This window comes from Amblyomma mixtum, chromosome 8 (genome assembly GCF_055824585.1).
Source record: "Amblyomma mixtum isolate Tamu chromosome 8, ASM5582458v1, whole genome shotgun sequence".
NCBI lineage: Eukaryota > Metazoa > Arthropoda > Arachnida > Ixodida > Ixodidae > Amblyomma > Amblyomma mixtum.
In genome coordinates, this window is record NC_143019.1 from 121,717,980 (window position 1) to 121,734,029 (window position 16,050).

Below are 16,050 nucleotides of genomic sequence, written 5' to 3' on the forward strand. Positions count from 1 at the left end.
TTTATGGCGACGGTTATGGTTTTATTATAGGAATTTCAAATGTTCTTCCTCTGGACGCGAATAGCTATGCCGCCATTATGTAGTGTGTGGATCACTCGTTCTGCTGGAACTGGTCCAAATGCGCCCAGTCGTGTCCTTTTCGGAGACGCACCACGAGCGGCACGCACATCTTCGCCACCTTTCCGGCGACTTCCATCTGTCGACGCACGAGCGCAGACACGGCATCCACACTCTTCTCGTTCACTTCAAGCAGCAGTTCGTCGTGCATCTGGAGGACAACATATGCGCCTTCTGCGTGAAAAAAAGAAAGAAAAATTGGGAGTAAGCCTCCATTGAGGGCGCTACAAAATATTTGTTACGAAAGACATTAGATCGTCCTTTCCGGAGCGGAATGTAGTCTACAGCCAAGATTTAGGTTCATTTAATGCGCAGGTTACCGCGTTAAATCCATGCGCACGCAACTACACCCCTAGCAGCGAGAAAACAAACACTCGGCAAACAAAACAAAAAGATTAAGCAAGATTATCTTTCAGGGCAATTCTGGAGGCATTGTTGGCACGCGAATCAAATCACAGTGCGACCTTATTGATACTCGTATACCTGATGAGCTCCCCAATGATCATTCGTATGTTCGAAGCTTGGGCCCACCTAACCGGTCAACGACGACAAATACAGAACGGTGTATGGACAAGTGGGATAAGAATTAACCGATCATTTATAGGGTGACTTGGCAGTGAAATTTTCTCAACTTGGCTGCTCAGCTGCGGTGTCAGTTTTCTTCTGCCAAGTCCGAGCACCGTTCAGTCTTCATCGTAGTGCCTCACCTTTTGTCTCCTAGAAACAAATTTGGAATGCGTGCCAAAGAAACGTCAGTGCAACGTCAAATTTTTTTTTCACTTTCCTTCCAACGTTACGTTATGGTATCACGTCTGCGTGGCGGTTCCTCAGACCCTGAGCTTCCCGTTTTCCGGTGAGCTCTACCGTCACGCTGTCAACCTGTGGGACTTCGGCTACAAGTTGACCGATATTGCAAGAGCCTCGTAATGGTCTTTAATCATTTGGTCTGTTTTCTTTGTTCATACATTTGCGGAGTGTCTGTTTTATCGTGTCATCATGTCTTTCGCACGCCAGACGAGCTTTCATCGAATCCTAGTCTACAACAGCGCCACGCTTATAGGACACGTTCTTTCTTCAGATTATGAGTCTAGTGCTGGTTGGAAAACTGTACGCAGGTTCCTATTGTGAGACGAAGCCAGTCGCCACTCAAAAAAAGAATCGTAAGGTTCCCATCCCGAACTTGGCTTTTAAGAGGACTGGCTTTACGGTCTTCTTTCTACATGTATCTTCTGCCTGCAATTAAAGCGTTACGACGAGTCACAGCCGTTCACCTTTTTTCCAACCATCCGTGCGCCATTCTGCCGGCATGAAGCAAGGCAGTTCTGGGAACTGCTTTGCGAGCTTGCGGTCGACCATCACGAGGGCCAGGCGCAGCAAGTCTGCCGCTGAACCTTGCACAGTCGAGTTTAGAACTTGGCGCTCCGCTGCTGCCCTCTCGGCGTCATCACTGCTGCTCAGGCCTGGCAGAAGACGCCGCCTCCCTAGAATAGTTGTCACGTAGCCCCTAGCCCGGCTCTCCTTCAACAACCTCTCTTGATAGCTCCCGATGCCTGCAAATAAAAGAACCGAAGAGCACAAGGTGAGCCACTATGTGTGAAATGGTCGGGGACATAACTGTCGCTTCTTGCCGCCAAGTTTTAAGGGTGACGAATGAATTGGAAGAAAGACAGTTCAGGTTCTCGGAGTGATTGAGTAATGCCACACCAAACTCTTCACACCTACCAATACAACCCACCAAATAGGCGACAGCTGGTTCAAAAGCCGGTTCAAAAGAGGCAAGTATGCTACTTAGGGCAGCGAGCTTGCTTCCTAGAAACCAAGTTCACAGTTATCATCTGACCGTGAATTGGCGAACAATTTCTCTTTGTATAGTTTTGTGTGCTTCTTTCAGCCCATTAGGAGTCATATAAAGAATCGCAACGCTACAAATTATTATTGCACTCCTTGGTTACTGGCACATCGCGCTATCTTCCGAGATTTATCGCCCTCAGTGGTCCATGAGATAACTGATCACCCACGCCGCCGTGTCGTGCTGGCACTGTATTTATAGATGACGACGGGAGGTCCACGCCAAGTCAGCAGCATTTTGGTGCTAACGGCTCGGCACCCTCGACGTGGTAACGGTGCCACTATACGACGCCGTCACGACAACCTCCCGGAAGTGTTCTATCTGGACCCTGGACGGCTGGACTGGAGCAGAAGCCATCGGTGCCCACGCCAGATCATTAGCCCTCGGGCGATGGCAACGAAACTCTGCTGTTGTGTCAGTCACCGAAGGGAATGTCTTGTCTCTATTCCACGTTACCGCTTTCATTTTTTGTCTCATGCATCATCTAACCGATCTTCTCTACTATTCTTCACATCACCCTTTTGTACTTTGCTTTCTCCTTGTCTTCTCTCAAGATCGATAACTTTTCCTGTTGTTAACACGTTCGATCTGCAAGTCGTTTTTATATGTGTCTTCTCTAAGGTAATATCTCTGTCCCCATTCATTCTCTTCCTTTTCTTTATAGCAGAATCCGAATTCCTGCAGGGGCAACAGAACAGCGCTCCTCCTGTTGTCAGTTTCCCGTCCCGTCCTTCGCGCTGGTTTTTAAGAATCCTGTAAGGCAGAGTGACCGCCTTTTTTTAATCATTTCCCAAGCAGAAATAAAAATTAATTCCTCAGTTGTCTTCTCTTGCGTGGCACAGCTGCATATATTTTTATCTTCTGTGATTATATAGCGCCCGGTGTCGCAAGCCAACAGAGCAATGATGCGTAGAATAGGCCATAGTCAAAAGGAAATTTACGCCTCGCTCACCTGGATAGGCATTCTTGAACTGCTGAATCAGATACTCTGCCTGTTCGCGCTCCACACCAAGATTCTTAGCTAGTGTATTGGCGTGCAGTCCATAGCAGATCCCATAACAGATCTGAATCATAAAAACAAAAATCAAAGATTAGAATTATTTGGAGACAAAGGGGAGAGTGGTCATCATGAACAAGGTTTAGTTCACTGCAGGGCAAAGGCTTCTGAGTTACACTAGAGTTTCCGTCGCCCTTTACCAACTGCACGCACACCACAGCAGCAGATTTCCTCATTTCATACCACCATCTGACTTTCAGGCGAACGTTTCAACGACTCCCTTTCCTTCATACTGTCTCTTTTATGGCTCTAAAATATATGCGGAATTGCTCATTTTCGACTTTACATTCATCTATTGCTGGGAGTCCTGATGCCACTCATGGTGGAGTGGCGCAGCGGTTAAGCGACGCGCCACTGCCCAAGCAGCTGGCTTTTCAAAACACAGCCTCCCCTGAGGCTTGCCAGACCAAGGTGTTTGAGAGTTAGCTGTGGTGTAACAGCATAGACAGAAGCCTTGTACCAAACTTATCCAGCGGTGGGGTTCGAACCTACAACCTCTATCAGCCAAGGGGGACACCCAGGTTGCACCCCCTGTCGTTTCCAGGAAAAATTCCACGGCCATTACTCAAAAGGGCGAGTGGTGTCGGCAAGGGGACCACCACTTTTTCTTCATCCGTGACCGGAACTCTGGTGTCAGTTTTCTTGTCGACACCGGGACAGAGGGGAGCATCCTTCCCCGCACCCTTACATCGTCACCCAGTCGCCGCTCCGGCGCACAGCTCCAAGCTGCCAATCTCACTTCCATTGCTCCGTACGGAGAGTATGCTCTCGCAGTAACTTTGGGTCTCCGACGTGTTTTTCACCGGTTTTTCTTCGTCGCGGATGTCGGCTCTCCGACCCTACGAGGTGATTTCCTGCGTGACTACAACCTGCTGATCGAAAAGCACTGCAAGCGCCTCCGCAGTGCCACGACGAGCCCCAGTCGTACGGTCCATTGTCTTCGAGAACCGCTTGCCAATATGCCCAGCACACCTACGTCAGACTATGAGACACTCCTGGGCGAATATCCATTCCTGCTCCGTCAATCCAACTTCTTATCGTCCGTCAAGCACCAGGTCGCGCCGCCAATTGTGACCACGGCCCGCCCACACACGCACGACCCGCCGCCTTGCTCTAGACTGGTTCCAGATTGCTCGCAACGAGTCACAGCACATGCTTGAGCTCAGCATTATCCGACCCTCTTTTAGCCCATGGGCGTCACCTCTGCACATTACCTCTAGAACACTCTAAAACGCTCTAAAACAGGGTAAAATAAAGGCGCCAACCCCCCCCACCCCCCCCCCCCACACACACACACACATACACATGCACAAAGCAAGAGAACGGGATAGAGAGCCACTCACAACTATTTTTTTTTGCAGAACGCAGTTACATATATACACTTAGCCAGGGCCTGCGCAAGGAACAAATTTACCTATCAATGCCTACATGATAACGAACGCTCAAAATCATCATGTAGACATTGTAGATCATGTAGACATTGATGCGTAAATATGTTCCTTGCGCAGGCGCTGGCTAAGTGTATATATGTATCTGGGTTCTGCAAATAAACTAGTTTTGAGTGGCGCTCTGCCCTGTTTTCTTGACTTGTGTATGTGCGTGGTTTATGGCACCTTTACTTTACAATGAATTACCAACTAGCCCAGCAAGGAGTTCTCTTAAGCTCTAAAACAGAGGCCATCTTGGTCGCCTCCCGAAGCTTAGCCCGCCTGAAGTCACATATATGCAATGTTTGCACTGCAGCGGTATTGTCACGCTTCATTCACTTAGTATTGCTGGTTTGGGCCACAAAGAGGTGGTCCATGCTCTCTCCTCGTGTTGCTTAGTGACTTATCAGAATAATTATCTTATTAACGATATGTCGTTGAGCAGTTCATTTCGCAGAACATCAAGCGGCGGCGGCGTCGGCATCTTTGACCGGGAGCGAGCGAAAAATCGATTAAAAATCCCCACAAAAGCAACCTATGAGGCAGGCTGGCCACTTAGGTCAAGTACCCTTGTGGCGTCATCACAATCTACCTAAGGGATTGTGAGTGAACTGCGCACCGTGGCAAGTGGCATTTAATCATTAGTCGCGAGAAGTTGCTAGGAAGAACAACCTGGTTCGCACAAGTCCCACCGCTGACAGTACGTGCCACCGCACGGCAGTGACGCATCAATCAAGCGCTGCAGCACTGCACCAGGATCGGTATGACGACTTCCAGGGATCTACGAATGTTAAGCAGAGAATGACGAACACTGCATAAATGGGAACTAACCCATTAGCTATCTCGTAGTACCCTTAAGGCGGAGCTTGTGTCTCCTCCAATTTTTTTGTCGCGTCTGCCATAACCAGTTTTTAGCAGGGATATTGTGGCAGTACATAGCAAACTTTCTAAATCAAGGAAACTGGCTCTAGTTTTCTTTCTTTTCTGGATGTTTGAGGTGAAGGTTACATGCCCTAATGAATATTTATTGTCACAGCTTGGTTCACCGAAAAATCTCGGGCATAACAAATCTGACACGCAAAGATCTGGAAAAAACAAAAGCTAAACAGAAAACTCAAAAAGAAGATTGCGGAAATCACGATGAAGGCAGAGGAGTATGCCACGCAACTGGCCAGGCAGGGATGGCAGCAGTTCAGCAGCTCACTGAACGGCACGCTCAGCACGGCCAAGACGTGGCGCATACTCAAGGCCCTCATGGACCCAACCAAGACAAAAGCAGAAAGTGGCAAGGCAATTCAGAAATTGGCCTACCAGTACGAAAGATCGGACGAAGAACTGCTAGAAGCAGTCCGCATCAAATGCTACGGCAAGGACAACCCCCAGGGCTACAACGGGGAGTACCAAGGAGCAGACAATCCCGCAATGGACAGGCCGATCACAAGAAAGGAAGTCCAGGCGGCGATAAGCGCGACAACAAGAAATACAGCAGCCGGCGCAGACAAGATCAAGAACGCCTTGATCCGCAACCTCAGCGACGAGGCGATCGACCAGCTGACGACGTACCTCAACACGCTGTGGGCAGAGGGAGTGGTGCCGAAGGAGTGGAAGCACGCTGTCGTGGTTATGATACCCAAACCCGGCAAGAAGCTTCAGATTGAGAACCTGAGACCCATTTCCCTCACGTCGTGCCTTGGCAAATTGTACGAGAGAATCGTCACCAGGCGAATTCAACAATACCTGGAAGACGAAGAACAGTACCCGCACAGCATGTTCGCCTTCCGGGCGAACCTGTCGACGCAAGACGTCCTGCTGCAGATCAAGGAAGAGATCATAGACACGGCACCTAGAACTGGCGAAAACATTATCATGGCCCTGGACATCAAAGGGGCCTTCGACAATGTTAGCCACGAGGCCATTATGGAAGGTCTAAACAACGCCAACTGCGGAAGAAGAACCCACGACTACGTAAGATCCTTCCTGTCAGAACGCACTGCGACAGTGGGATTGGGAGACCTGTGAAGCGACACCTTTACCACCCCACGTAAGGGCACGCCGCAAGGATCCGTAATCTCACCAGTGCTTTTCAACATTGCAATGATCGGACTGGCCAGAAGACTCAGCAAGATCGATGGCATCCAGCACGCGATGTACGCCGACGACATTACGGTCTGGGTAAATCGAGGCTCGCTAGGACAAAGGGAAGAGAGACTGCAAGAAGCAGCAACGTGTGTAGAAGAGTACGTGAGGGAAATCGGCCTAGCCTGCTCCACAGAAAAGTCGGAACTTCTTAGGGTAGGGTCCAACCCTACCAAGGAGGAACTGACAGTAAAGTTAGAAGGCCAAAATATACCTGAAAGGGATATGATACGCATCCTGGGCATGTGGATCCAAGGAAGCAGGAGATGTACCTACACAATTAGCCTACTCAAGAAGTCAACAGAACAAATAAGCCGCATGATAAAGAGGGTATCACAGAACAGAAGCGGGATGAAAGAAAGCGACACGATCAAGCTCGTCAGAAGCCTGATAGTCAGCAGAGTCACGTACTCGTTGCCATACCACCGCATGACCAAGAAAGACAAAGAACAGACGGAGGCGCTGCTAAGAATGGCGTACAAGACGGCACTCCACCTGCCAAGAAACACATCAAATGAAAAGCTGCTACAAATGGGACTAAACAACACATTCGAAGAACTAACGGAAGCCCAGCTAAGTGCGCAAATAGCCAGGCTCCAGCAGACAGCCACCGGCCGGAAGCTCCTAAAGAGATTAGGGCACAATGTAGAAGGGATCACAGATAGAACAGCTAGCATTCCAGACGAGGTCCGCCAGACACTGGACATCAGCCCTCTGCCGAGAAACATGGATCCCAACCTCCATGCCGCTAGAAGGCAGGCCAGGGCAGACTATGTGAAGCGGAACCTAGCCACAATGGAAAACACAGTATACACAGACGCGGCCCTCTATCCATGGGACCACAGGACCAGAAAGTTCCGAGTCGCGGCAGCAGTGGTAGATTACATGGGGGAACCAATTAGCAGCGCGACATTAAGAAACTGTACGGTAACGGAGGGGGAGGAAGCTGCCGTAGCTCTAGCGGCGGCCGAAGGTTAGCGTAGGAACAAGTCTTTGATAATCCTAACAGACTCCAAAGCAGCATGCAGGAACTACATACAGGGCAAAATAAGCAAGGAAGCGCGGAGCATCCTCCTCGAAGCAAAGCTTCCAAATAAGACCTTAAGACACAGGATTTTCTGGATACCGGCACACACCGGGATAGAGGGTAACTCGAGGGTAGACAGCCTAGTTCGCGAGATCACGAGCCGAGCAGGGCAGTCAGAAACCCTGGAGGACCCCATGACGGTGGAACCAACGTATGCAGAAATATTAAACTACTACAGAGGGCGGAGATTCAAATACCCACCACCCCACACATCATTAACACAGCACGAGGCGGTCTGCTGGCGGAGACTGCAAGCAGGGACTTTCCACAATTTATACATACTGCATAACATGTTCCCTACACAATACAGGGACACATGTCCGTGGTGCGGAGCAATCCCCACTCTATATCACATCACATGGGAATGCGAACGTAACAGAGCATTTCACAAGCTAAATGACCCGAATGCGGAACAATGGGAGGGCCTGCTGACCAGCAGCGAGCTCACGGCCCAAAGGGCACTGGTGCAGCACGCCTGCGAAGCAGCAAGACTCAGCGGTGCCCTGGAATAGGGGCGCCGACCTTGTGAAGAGGCCGAAGACATGACGACATCGGCCCACCGCTAAAACCTGATTTTTGGAGCAATAAATGTTTTTCACTCACTCACTAGTGTGCGTGACATCATTTACGCTCAGCATTCATTTCAAACTTTTACTCCCCAAAACATTGGTTGCTGAGGAAAGGAAATGGCGGGGTAATAGCCTAACGTTTCGGTGAACACCCGAACCGCGCCATAAGGGGAGGGAGGAAGATGGGAGGTAAAGAAGAGAGAATGTGGGGCCGTACTGGACGGCTCCGGAATAATTTCGACCATCTGGGGTTCTTCGACGGACACTGACATCGTACAGCACACGGGCGCATTTGCGTTCGAACGCGGCCGGGTTCGAGCCGGGTTACTCCGGCTCAGTAGACGAGCGCCCTCACCACTGAGCCACCACGGCGAGTTTACACAAGAATATGTCATAAAACAAAATCCCCTGTTGAACATTTTGAAAGATGTTAAAGCAAGTGCATGACAAATACATGCCTGTTTTGTTTGTTGCCTGACCGAGTCATCCACTTCCCCTTCGTCACACTTCTTCCAGTCGCTTGCCATTTTGCGGAAAGGGTCGCGGCCTGCCTGGAACACACCGGCCAGATTCTTGTCCTTTGAGAGGTGCGCCAAAATACGTAGTTCCAACTGTGAGTAGTCAGCAGACAGCAATACTGCACCTGATCGAAAAAAAAACGTGAAAATAAAACTGAACTGACACCTAGAGGTTTGCGATCGCCCTACGACCTTGTCGACGTCGCTTAGCATGACTCAGCGTTCTCTACACATCATGTCATCCCATATTACACGTTGTTTGAACACATTCGGTTCAGTGACGTCACTTCTGGTTTAGGAACGTTACTTCCGACCGTGTCTTGCGGTTTGGTGAAGTCACTAGGCGTTTGACGTCACGCTAGCTCAGTCTTTTTGCTGAATCATAACTCCGAATGACCACGTGACCAGACATTCACGCGGTCATACGGAGTTATGACTGTATATGTGCACATACATGCATACAGCTGTACACATAATATATACAGCCAGCCTTAACTGTGACACCAGATGCCGCCATACGAGCCAACGAGCTCCTTGCGCTATCTCCTAAAAACACCGAGTTCTTTACGCTCTCCTGCCCAAGCATGGCAAAAGCACCAAGGCGTAGTTATAAACACTGCAGTTGCAAATGGTTCCTTTAGCCACTTCATCACCTAATCGCACTGCTATATCATATCAAACTTTTTTCTGTAAGACAACGGACGGATGCTGTGGACAAGTCATTACTGAAAAGAAACAAAGATTTTCGCATTGCGTGTGGTAAGCGAAACCCAGTCTAAATTGAAATTCAAATTGATATTTCTCGTTAATGCGTGCTGTAAATGCAAATACTACAAAAATAGGTTACAGCATGAGGTCCCAATGCCCACGACTGACAGTAAGACCTCAGAAAACAATGCTGGTGGTGTAAAAAAGTGGTGAACTAGGCACCAAATAATTAACATAAAACGAAATATTCAAAAGCAGTGATGCTAGCATAAAAGTGTAAATTTACACGTCCAAAAATTTTGCACAGTATAACATTAGGCACATATCATGCGCAAAAGTAAAACAAAAAAAGGGTGCGATACCCTGCCTTGAGAATATTAGCGACACAGCAAGTCGATCAAATACCATTTAGTGCGCTGGTGAAATTAGTGAAAAGTGAACGATGATTCATTTCGCAAGAAGGTAATTCCGAAACGTTAGGTGGGTGGATGCTATGAAGAATCTTGCGGTGATAACATGGCAGACGCCTCAGTCCTTCTGGCCATAGCGAGGCTGATGATGTCTACGACTGTTTTCGACAAACCCTTACAAAAAAAAGTTCTGGACAGTCTATAGTGTCTATAGCCTTCTGTCTATAAAGTCTATAGACTATCTACACACAAATCTTACAGAACAGTCTATAGGCAATACAAATGCCATAGACAGGCTATAGACAATCTATAGATTTATGGCCATACACTTTTAGTAAATCTTTATCTATAGACAGTCTATAGACTATGAATAGGCAAAAGCAATATCTATAGGAAGTCAATACAGTCAATAAGAAGTCTATAGACTGTCTATAGACCATTTCTATAAGGGTTAACGTCGCTCCTTCCCGAGTGCGCGGTTCTTTTATGGCTTTGGTTCCTGCTTTATCGCCATTTCTTGAGTTTTTCCTTCCCCTCCGAGACCTAGCTGAGGCATTTGCATACCCTTCCTTTATATCTGTTCTCTCTGCAACACGAGGGCGGCGCCAGAGAAAGCAAGCGGCCGATCGTTTTTCGCATTCGCGTACAACACTTGCCGTGCGTGAATACAACCATGTCTTGCCCGGGAACTTTCTCCGTTAGAGCTAGCGCGTTCTGAATAGAATGTGGCGCTGTTAAAACATAGTGTGAGCAGTATTAATAAGCTTATTAGTAGTACCATCAATATATGGCTCAGGTTAATTTGCTTTGTGAAATTAAAGTAAAATATCAGACTGAATAACTAATGGACTGTAAGTCTGAGTTGAGATATTGGGGTAAACAGCGTGACTGGAATCAACTCAATACATACGTTTCGGATAGCTTGAGTCTCAGGGCGCTCAAGGCTTTCGACGTGTAAAATATACATCACCCCAGCGACGCGCGCCGATCGCGGCTGCGGACCCCACCGACGGCGTATGGATGTTCTTTATTATGCTTTCTAATCAACAAACCGTCAGCTAAAAACGGTTACACGACAAATTTTTCCTTCAACAGCACAAACAAAAAATCGAAATAGGCTCCGAACATTTTCTCAGTTTCACCAATTGTTGGCATTCTTTATACGTGAGTCGTGCGAGCCTCTCAATTTCTTACCCTGGTCTGCTAAATAGCTTAGTGTGGACCCCTGTTCTGGCACTCTTGTTGCCATATATGAAGCTTAGGAGAGTTCTCAGTCAGCTACCTCCTTAACTATTCGATCGACTTCTACGCGGCACGTGAAGTATCTACAGGATGTTCCTATTCTCACCGCTATGGCCGACGGTGGCGTTTGTGAAGTCTCAAGGTTAGGTTATACATGCAACCAGAGAAGATTGGACAATGTCTCAGGTAGCTCAGTTGGCAAAGCAACGCGCACGACATGTGTAGGCCGCGCGTTCGGGTTCCACTGGGGACATGTGGTTGTGTTAGAGCATGAAATTATTTTGTTCCTCAGTTTCGTGTCGTCGTCATCGAGGGCGGCGGCATCTGTGTCCGCAGCACAGACTATCTCTCGTCGTACGCGCGATTGCGTAACCTGCTACTCCCCGCCCCCATGACCTCGGAAAAACGACCACTGTGCGTGTGTGTGTGTGTGCGTGTGTGTGTGAGTGTGTGAGTGTGTGTGTGTGTGTGTGTGTGCGTGTGTGTGTGTGTGTGTGTGTGTGTGTGTGTGCATGTGTGTGTGTGTGTGACTGTGTGTGTGTGAGTGTGAGTGTGTGTGCATGTGCGTGTGTGTGTGTGCGTGTGTGTGTGTGTGTGCGTGTGTGTGTGTGTGTGCGTGTGTGTGTGTGTTAGTGTGAGTGCGTGTGCGTGTCTGTGTGCGTGTGTGTGTGTGTGAGTGTGTGAGTGTGTGTGCGTGTGTGTGTGTGAGTGGTGTGTGAGTGCGTGTGCGCGTGTGTGTGAGTGTGTGTGCGTGTGTGTGTGTGTGCGTGTGTGTGTGTGTGTGTGTGTGTGTGTGTGTGTGTGTGTGTGTGTGTGTGTGTGTGTGTGTGTGTGTGTGTGTGTGTGTGTGTGTGTGTGTGTGTGTGTGTGTGTGTGTGTGTGTGTGTGTGTGTGTGGCCTAACAAATAGCGGCCGTTACAAGTAGTCGGCCCCTCGGAAGGATACCAAACCTCAGTCAATTAACCAGGGTGTCGAACCGGAATTTTTTCGGGTTCGGTTCAGGTTCGGATTCACGCCTTTCGGGTTCAGTTCCGGGTTCGGCTCCGGAGCGACATTCCGTTCCGGTTCGAACCGCTCCGGATAGCGTCGAACCGGTTCAAACGGGTTCAGACTATAAAAAATTCTGAACGTAGGTTTTTATTCAATTTTGTTTTGCTGTTTACTTTTCTTTGTGATAACAGCATATAAAACAGCACTGCAAAATTTGCTCAATGCGAGATGTTGTATTGTCCGCGGCAAAAAGATTTAAATTTACGCAAGAGCCGCTAAATCAAATACACTCACAATTAGTGTACACCGGCTATGCATACTAGACTGATGAGATACATAAAAAGAAAAGCTGATGGATTTTTCATCTACGAAACCTTTAAGCTTCAGCAGTTTCGGAGTCCCCGTCAGGCGAGTAATAGGTCTCTTTTGAAGCTCGTGTCAATCGGGAATTTCTCCGGCGCATTAAGCATGCGCCCACTATGAGCGGAAGTTGCCTTGTATTTGCAGGTATATACAGCCAAGACATCTTTCTGTCACCCCAACAGTGGCTTGCCAGTCCCCCCGCCCCCCGACTCTGGTACACCTGCAGCATACATCTAGAGAGTTGAGCAAAAATATTTTATTTTCATCACCTGCTCTACATCCCCTTTGTAACTTGCATTATATCTCTCGACCGCCTATAGCTAAGTTTCTTCAAAAACGCAGCTAATCGTGGCTTGTCGCTAGTACACTGTAAAATTAAGATTTTGGCCTATGCTGATGTCGTCTCCGTCTTTTGCTCTGATGAAAATAATATGATAAAAAGCAGGCTTGCATTGGTTCGGGGCACTTCGTGTCTGTACGGACACAAACTTGCGACGTCTTCGATGCGACGTTGCGTTGTGACAATGCTGCAATTGGTGCATTGAAAGAGGAGGACCGTAAATTCGTTAAATAGAATTTTTGTGTCTTTTATGGGGCGCTTTCAAAGGGAGCCCATGCGTGGACAGAATTTAATGCTAGTACGGTGAGTCTTTCGTGCCGTTTTTGTCCACTGACCTGTTTCATGATTTTTATTTTTCGAAACCGAAAACCACTGCTTCCTGGCAGCTGTGCTTATTAGGTGACTAAATGCTCATCTGTCTTTCATGTCTGTCTTTTTTTTCGTGAGGGGATTCTGTGCTGACACACTCGATTTCCTAAATATTCGCTTTTCCTTAGTATACCTGTACGGCTTCTCCAGAAGGCAGCTGACAAAGGTTCTGATCGGTCATTACTTCCTCTATGTGCAGCCTTACCTAGCCTTTCTTGACGGCCTTATATTAAGGCGAGTTCAGAGGATGTACGTTCAATAGGCCCCAAAAACCTTTCTTAGACTTCAAACGTCGACCTTACATGTTAGGACATGCCATCGAGCCAAGCTGACGTTTGTGCCATCTGCAAGCAAGGAGGAACTATTGAACAACAGAATTATTTTTGACGCTATGCGCGTTTGAGACATAGCTCACTTCAGCAGTCTCTTAAAAAGGACATTGAGGCCATGCCTTACACCTTAAGATTTGTGCCAGTAATGAAGGACACCGGAATTCCGTGCGAACTTTTCCTATTAATAAGACTGCTTAGCGTGTGAAGAAGCTGTATGCTTGATAAACACGAACAATCGCCACTTTCGACGAGGTCACTATTCAGAGAACAGTTCATTTTAGCTCAGAACGTATGTGCTGCGAAAGTTCAACCTCCTGACTGATCGCCCTTTCTTGATGTGTGCGCCTTCAGGAATATTTATGTGCGGGCAGAGGAAAGGAGTGATAGTGGCATGAGGCCGTATGCCGAGGTCACGGAATTCGTCCCAGTCAAGTAAGGCAAGACGAGATCAGGGAGGTTCCTGATATTCCATCCGGCAACAATAAAAAGAATCCTCGAACATGGCCGAGTAGCCTAAGGCATCAGTAAACAAAGTTTCTCTGTTGCGCCCGCCGCTACTGGCTCTCGATTCCCACTCTGGGTTAGAGTATTGTAGTAAGTTTCTTTACTGCGTTAGCAGTTTTGTCCCCTTTCTCAAAAATTCAAAGATTTCCGTGGTGTGTGTGTGTGCGTGTGTGTGTGTGTGTGTGTGTGTGTGTGTGTGTGTGTGTGTGTGTGTGTGTGTGTGTGTGTGTGTGTGTGTGTGTGTGTGTGTGTGTGTGTGTGTGTGTGTGTGTGTGTGTGTGTGTGTGTGTGTGTGTGTGTGTGTGTGCGTGCGTGCGTGCGTGCGTGCGTCCATGCATGCGTACGCTTGAGCATGTGTATGCACACGCGTGCCCAATCTGGTGGGCGCACATCCCGGCACTCACTGCCAAAAAACTGACAGACGGTTGCGATTGTCGGTAATGCGAAGTTTAAGCGCAGCTCATCACACGCCACCTGGCATGTGCCGTATTATGCTGCTAGCCACTCTTGGAGTCTTCCCGTGGCGTTTAATTCGCTCTGCTACTTGGACAACAGGCTACGCCGACTACGACGCGATACGCTGGAACGGGCGCATAATAGCTGCGGTCTGAAATGCCCAATCTACCTGCAGTCGATCTACCTGAGGTGGAATACTGTGAATGCTGCACGTGTGCCGTCGCAAAGCGTTCCACAAAAGAACGCGAAAACGCTAGCGAATCCTGACACCACGGTGCAATAACTTGTATTTGAGTCGTCGCGGTGGTAAGCGGCGAGGTTCCAACAAGTTGTAAATTTTAGCTGGGACGCGCCGCTCAGTCGCCCATTCGCTTGCATGTGGACCAACCTTAAGCCTCTCGCCTCAGACACAAACAACCCGAAGCGAGGGTTCTCGCACAGCTTCCACCCTCACCGTTCGACCACGTTTTTCATGTGGCACTCTCGGTAACAGAAGACGCATTACGTTGGCTGGTATTGACGAGGGTGGCGCTGGTGCACACTCTGATGGTTCGGTTGCACTACACGCCGGTTGCACCCCCGAAAGCCAAAAAGATTAGACAGTCGTCGCCGCAGCGCGGAAGTAGCGGACATCTTAAATATCCTCACTGTGCGCTTTTCTTTAGACTACCTGTACAGCCTCTCCCGAAGGCAGAGGGCTCAGGTACTTACAGGATATTTTTTCCCTGTACTGTTATATCGGCAACCTTTTCTGGAGCTCCTTAACACTACTGCTTTAAAACGTGTTAGGCGAATGTACATTTATTTCTTCTGCTTCAAAAACGTTCTTATCTAAACTTCACACACCGGCGCTGCCTGTCAAGGCATTACTTCATGCTGAGATGTTGGTGTCATAGACAGTAAATTGCCGCCTGCGCAATGCGCCAAAGACCATTGACCTTTGTTTTATTCTTTGCAATGATGCTACGTTCTTCGGGACATAATTACGGCGAGCGTACACTTCAGAAGTACATTGAAATCACACGGATTAGTACCCGATTTTTTCCAGTGGAGTAAAACTATGTTGTGCCGTGTGATCTATTTATGTTGCTGTTACTGTTCAGTCTCAAGAGCCGTATGATGGACCGCCGCCGAATCACCGGGGTCAATAGAATCTTTGTTCCGTGAGTAGTGCGCTTTGGTGAGGAGAGTATATGTTGCCCTGGAAGGGCCGCCTTGCTGGCTCCCCTATCTAGATGCATGGGTGTGCCTCTCGGACTTCTGATGTTTAGGGAGGTGGGGATTTGCAGTGGTATGGTGGGCTCGTATTGCACAGCCTGGTGTTTTGTGGCATGGACTTACTCCGATTTCCTTTTTCGGCCCTATTTCCATGCAATAAAGAAAAAAATCGTCGCCGTAGCTCACTTGGTAGAGCACCGGACGCAAAATTCGGAGGTCAAGGGTTCGAATCCTATTGGCGGCATGTGTTTTTTTTTTTCAGTTTAATCAGTTATCATTAAAAGTAATTACTCTTTAGGCTCCTATTGATGAACACCACAACTCTTTTAAAAAAGCGCGCCCTTTATGCTCCTTGGTT

General features: G+C 48.3%; 1 protein-coding gene across 4 annotated transcripts in view; it reads right to left on the reverse strand.

The window, feature by feature from the left end:
- The window catches only part of LOC149334163 (DNA polymerase theta-like), a 45,864-nt gene continuing 29,814 nt past the window's right edge, over positions 1-16,050 (reverse strand). For all 4 annotated transcript variants that reach the window (XM_089555043.1, XM_089555041.1, XM_089555040.1 and 1 more), the window contains 4 exons: positions 8,701-8,885; positions 2,919-3,030; positions 1,389-1,667; positions 1-291 (listed from right to left, as the gene is read on the reverse strand). In XM_089555043.1, the coding sequence (XP_089411169.1) occupies positions 92-291; positions 1,389-1,667; positions 2,919-3,030; positions 8,701-8,885 (776 nt within the window). In that variant the 3' untranslated portion in view covers positions 1-91. The remainder of the gene's footprint in view (positions 292-1,388; positions 1,668-2,918; positions 3,031-8,700; positions 8,886-16,050) is intronic.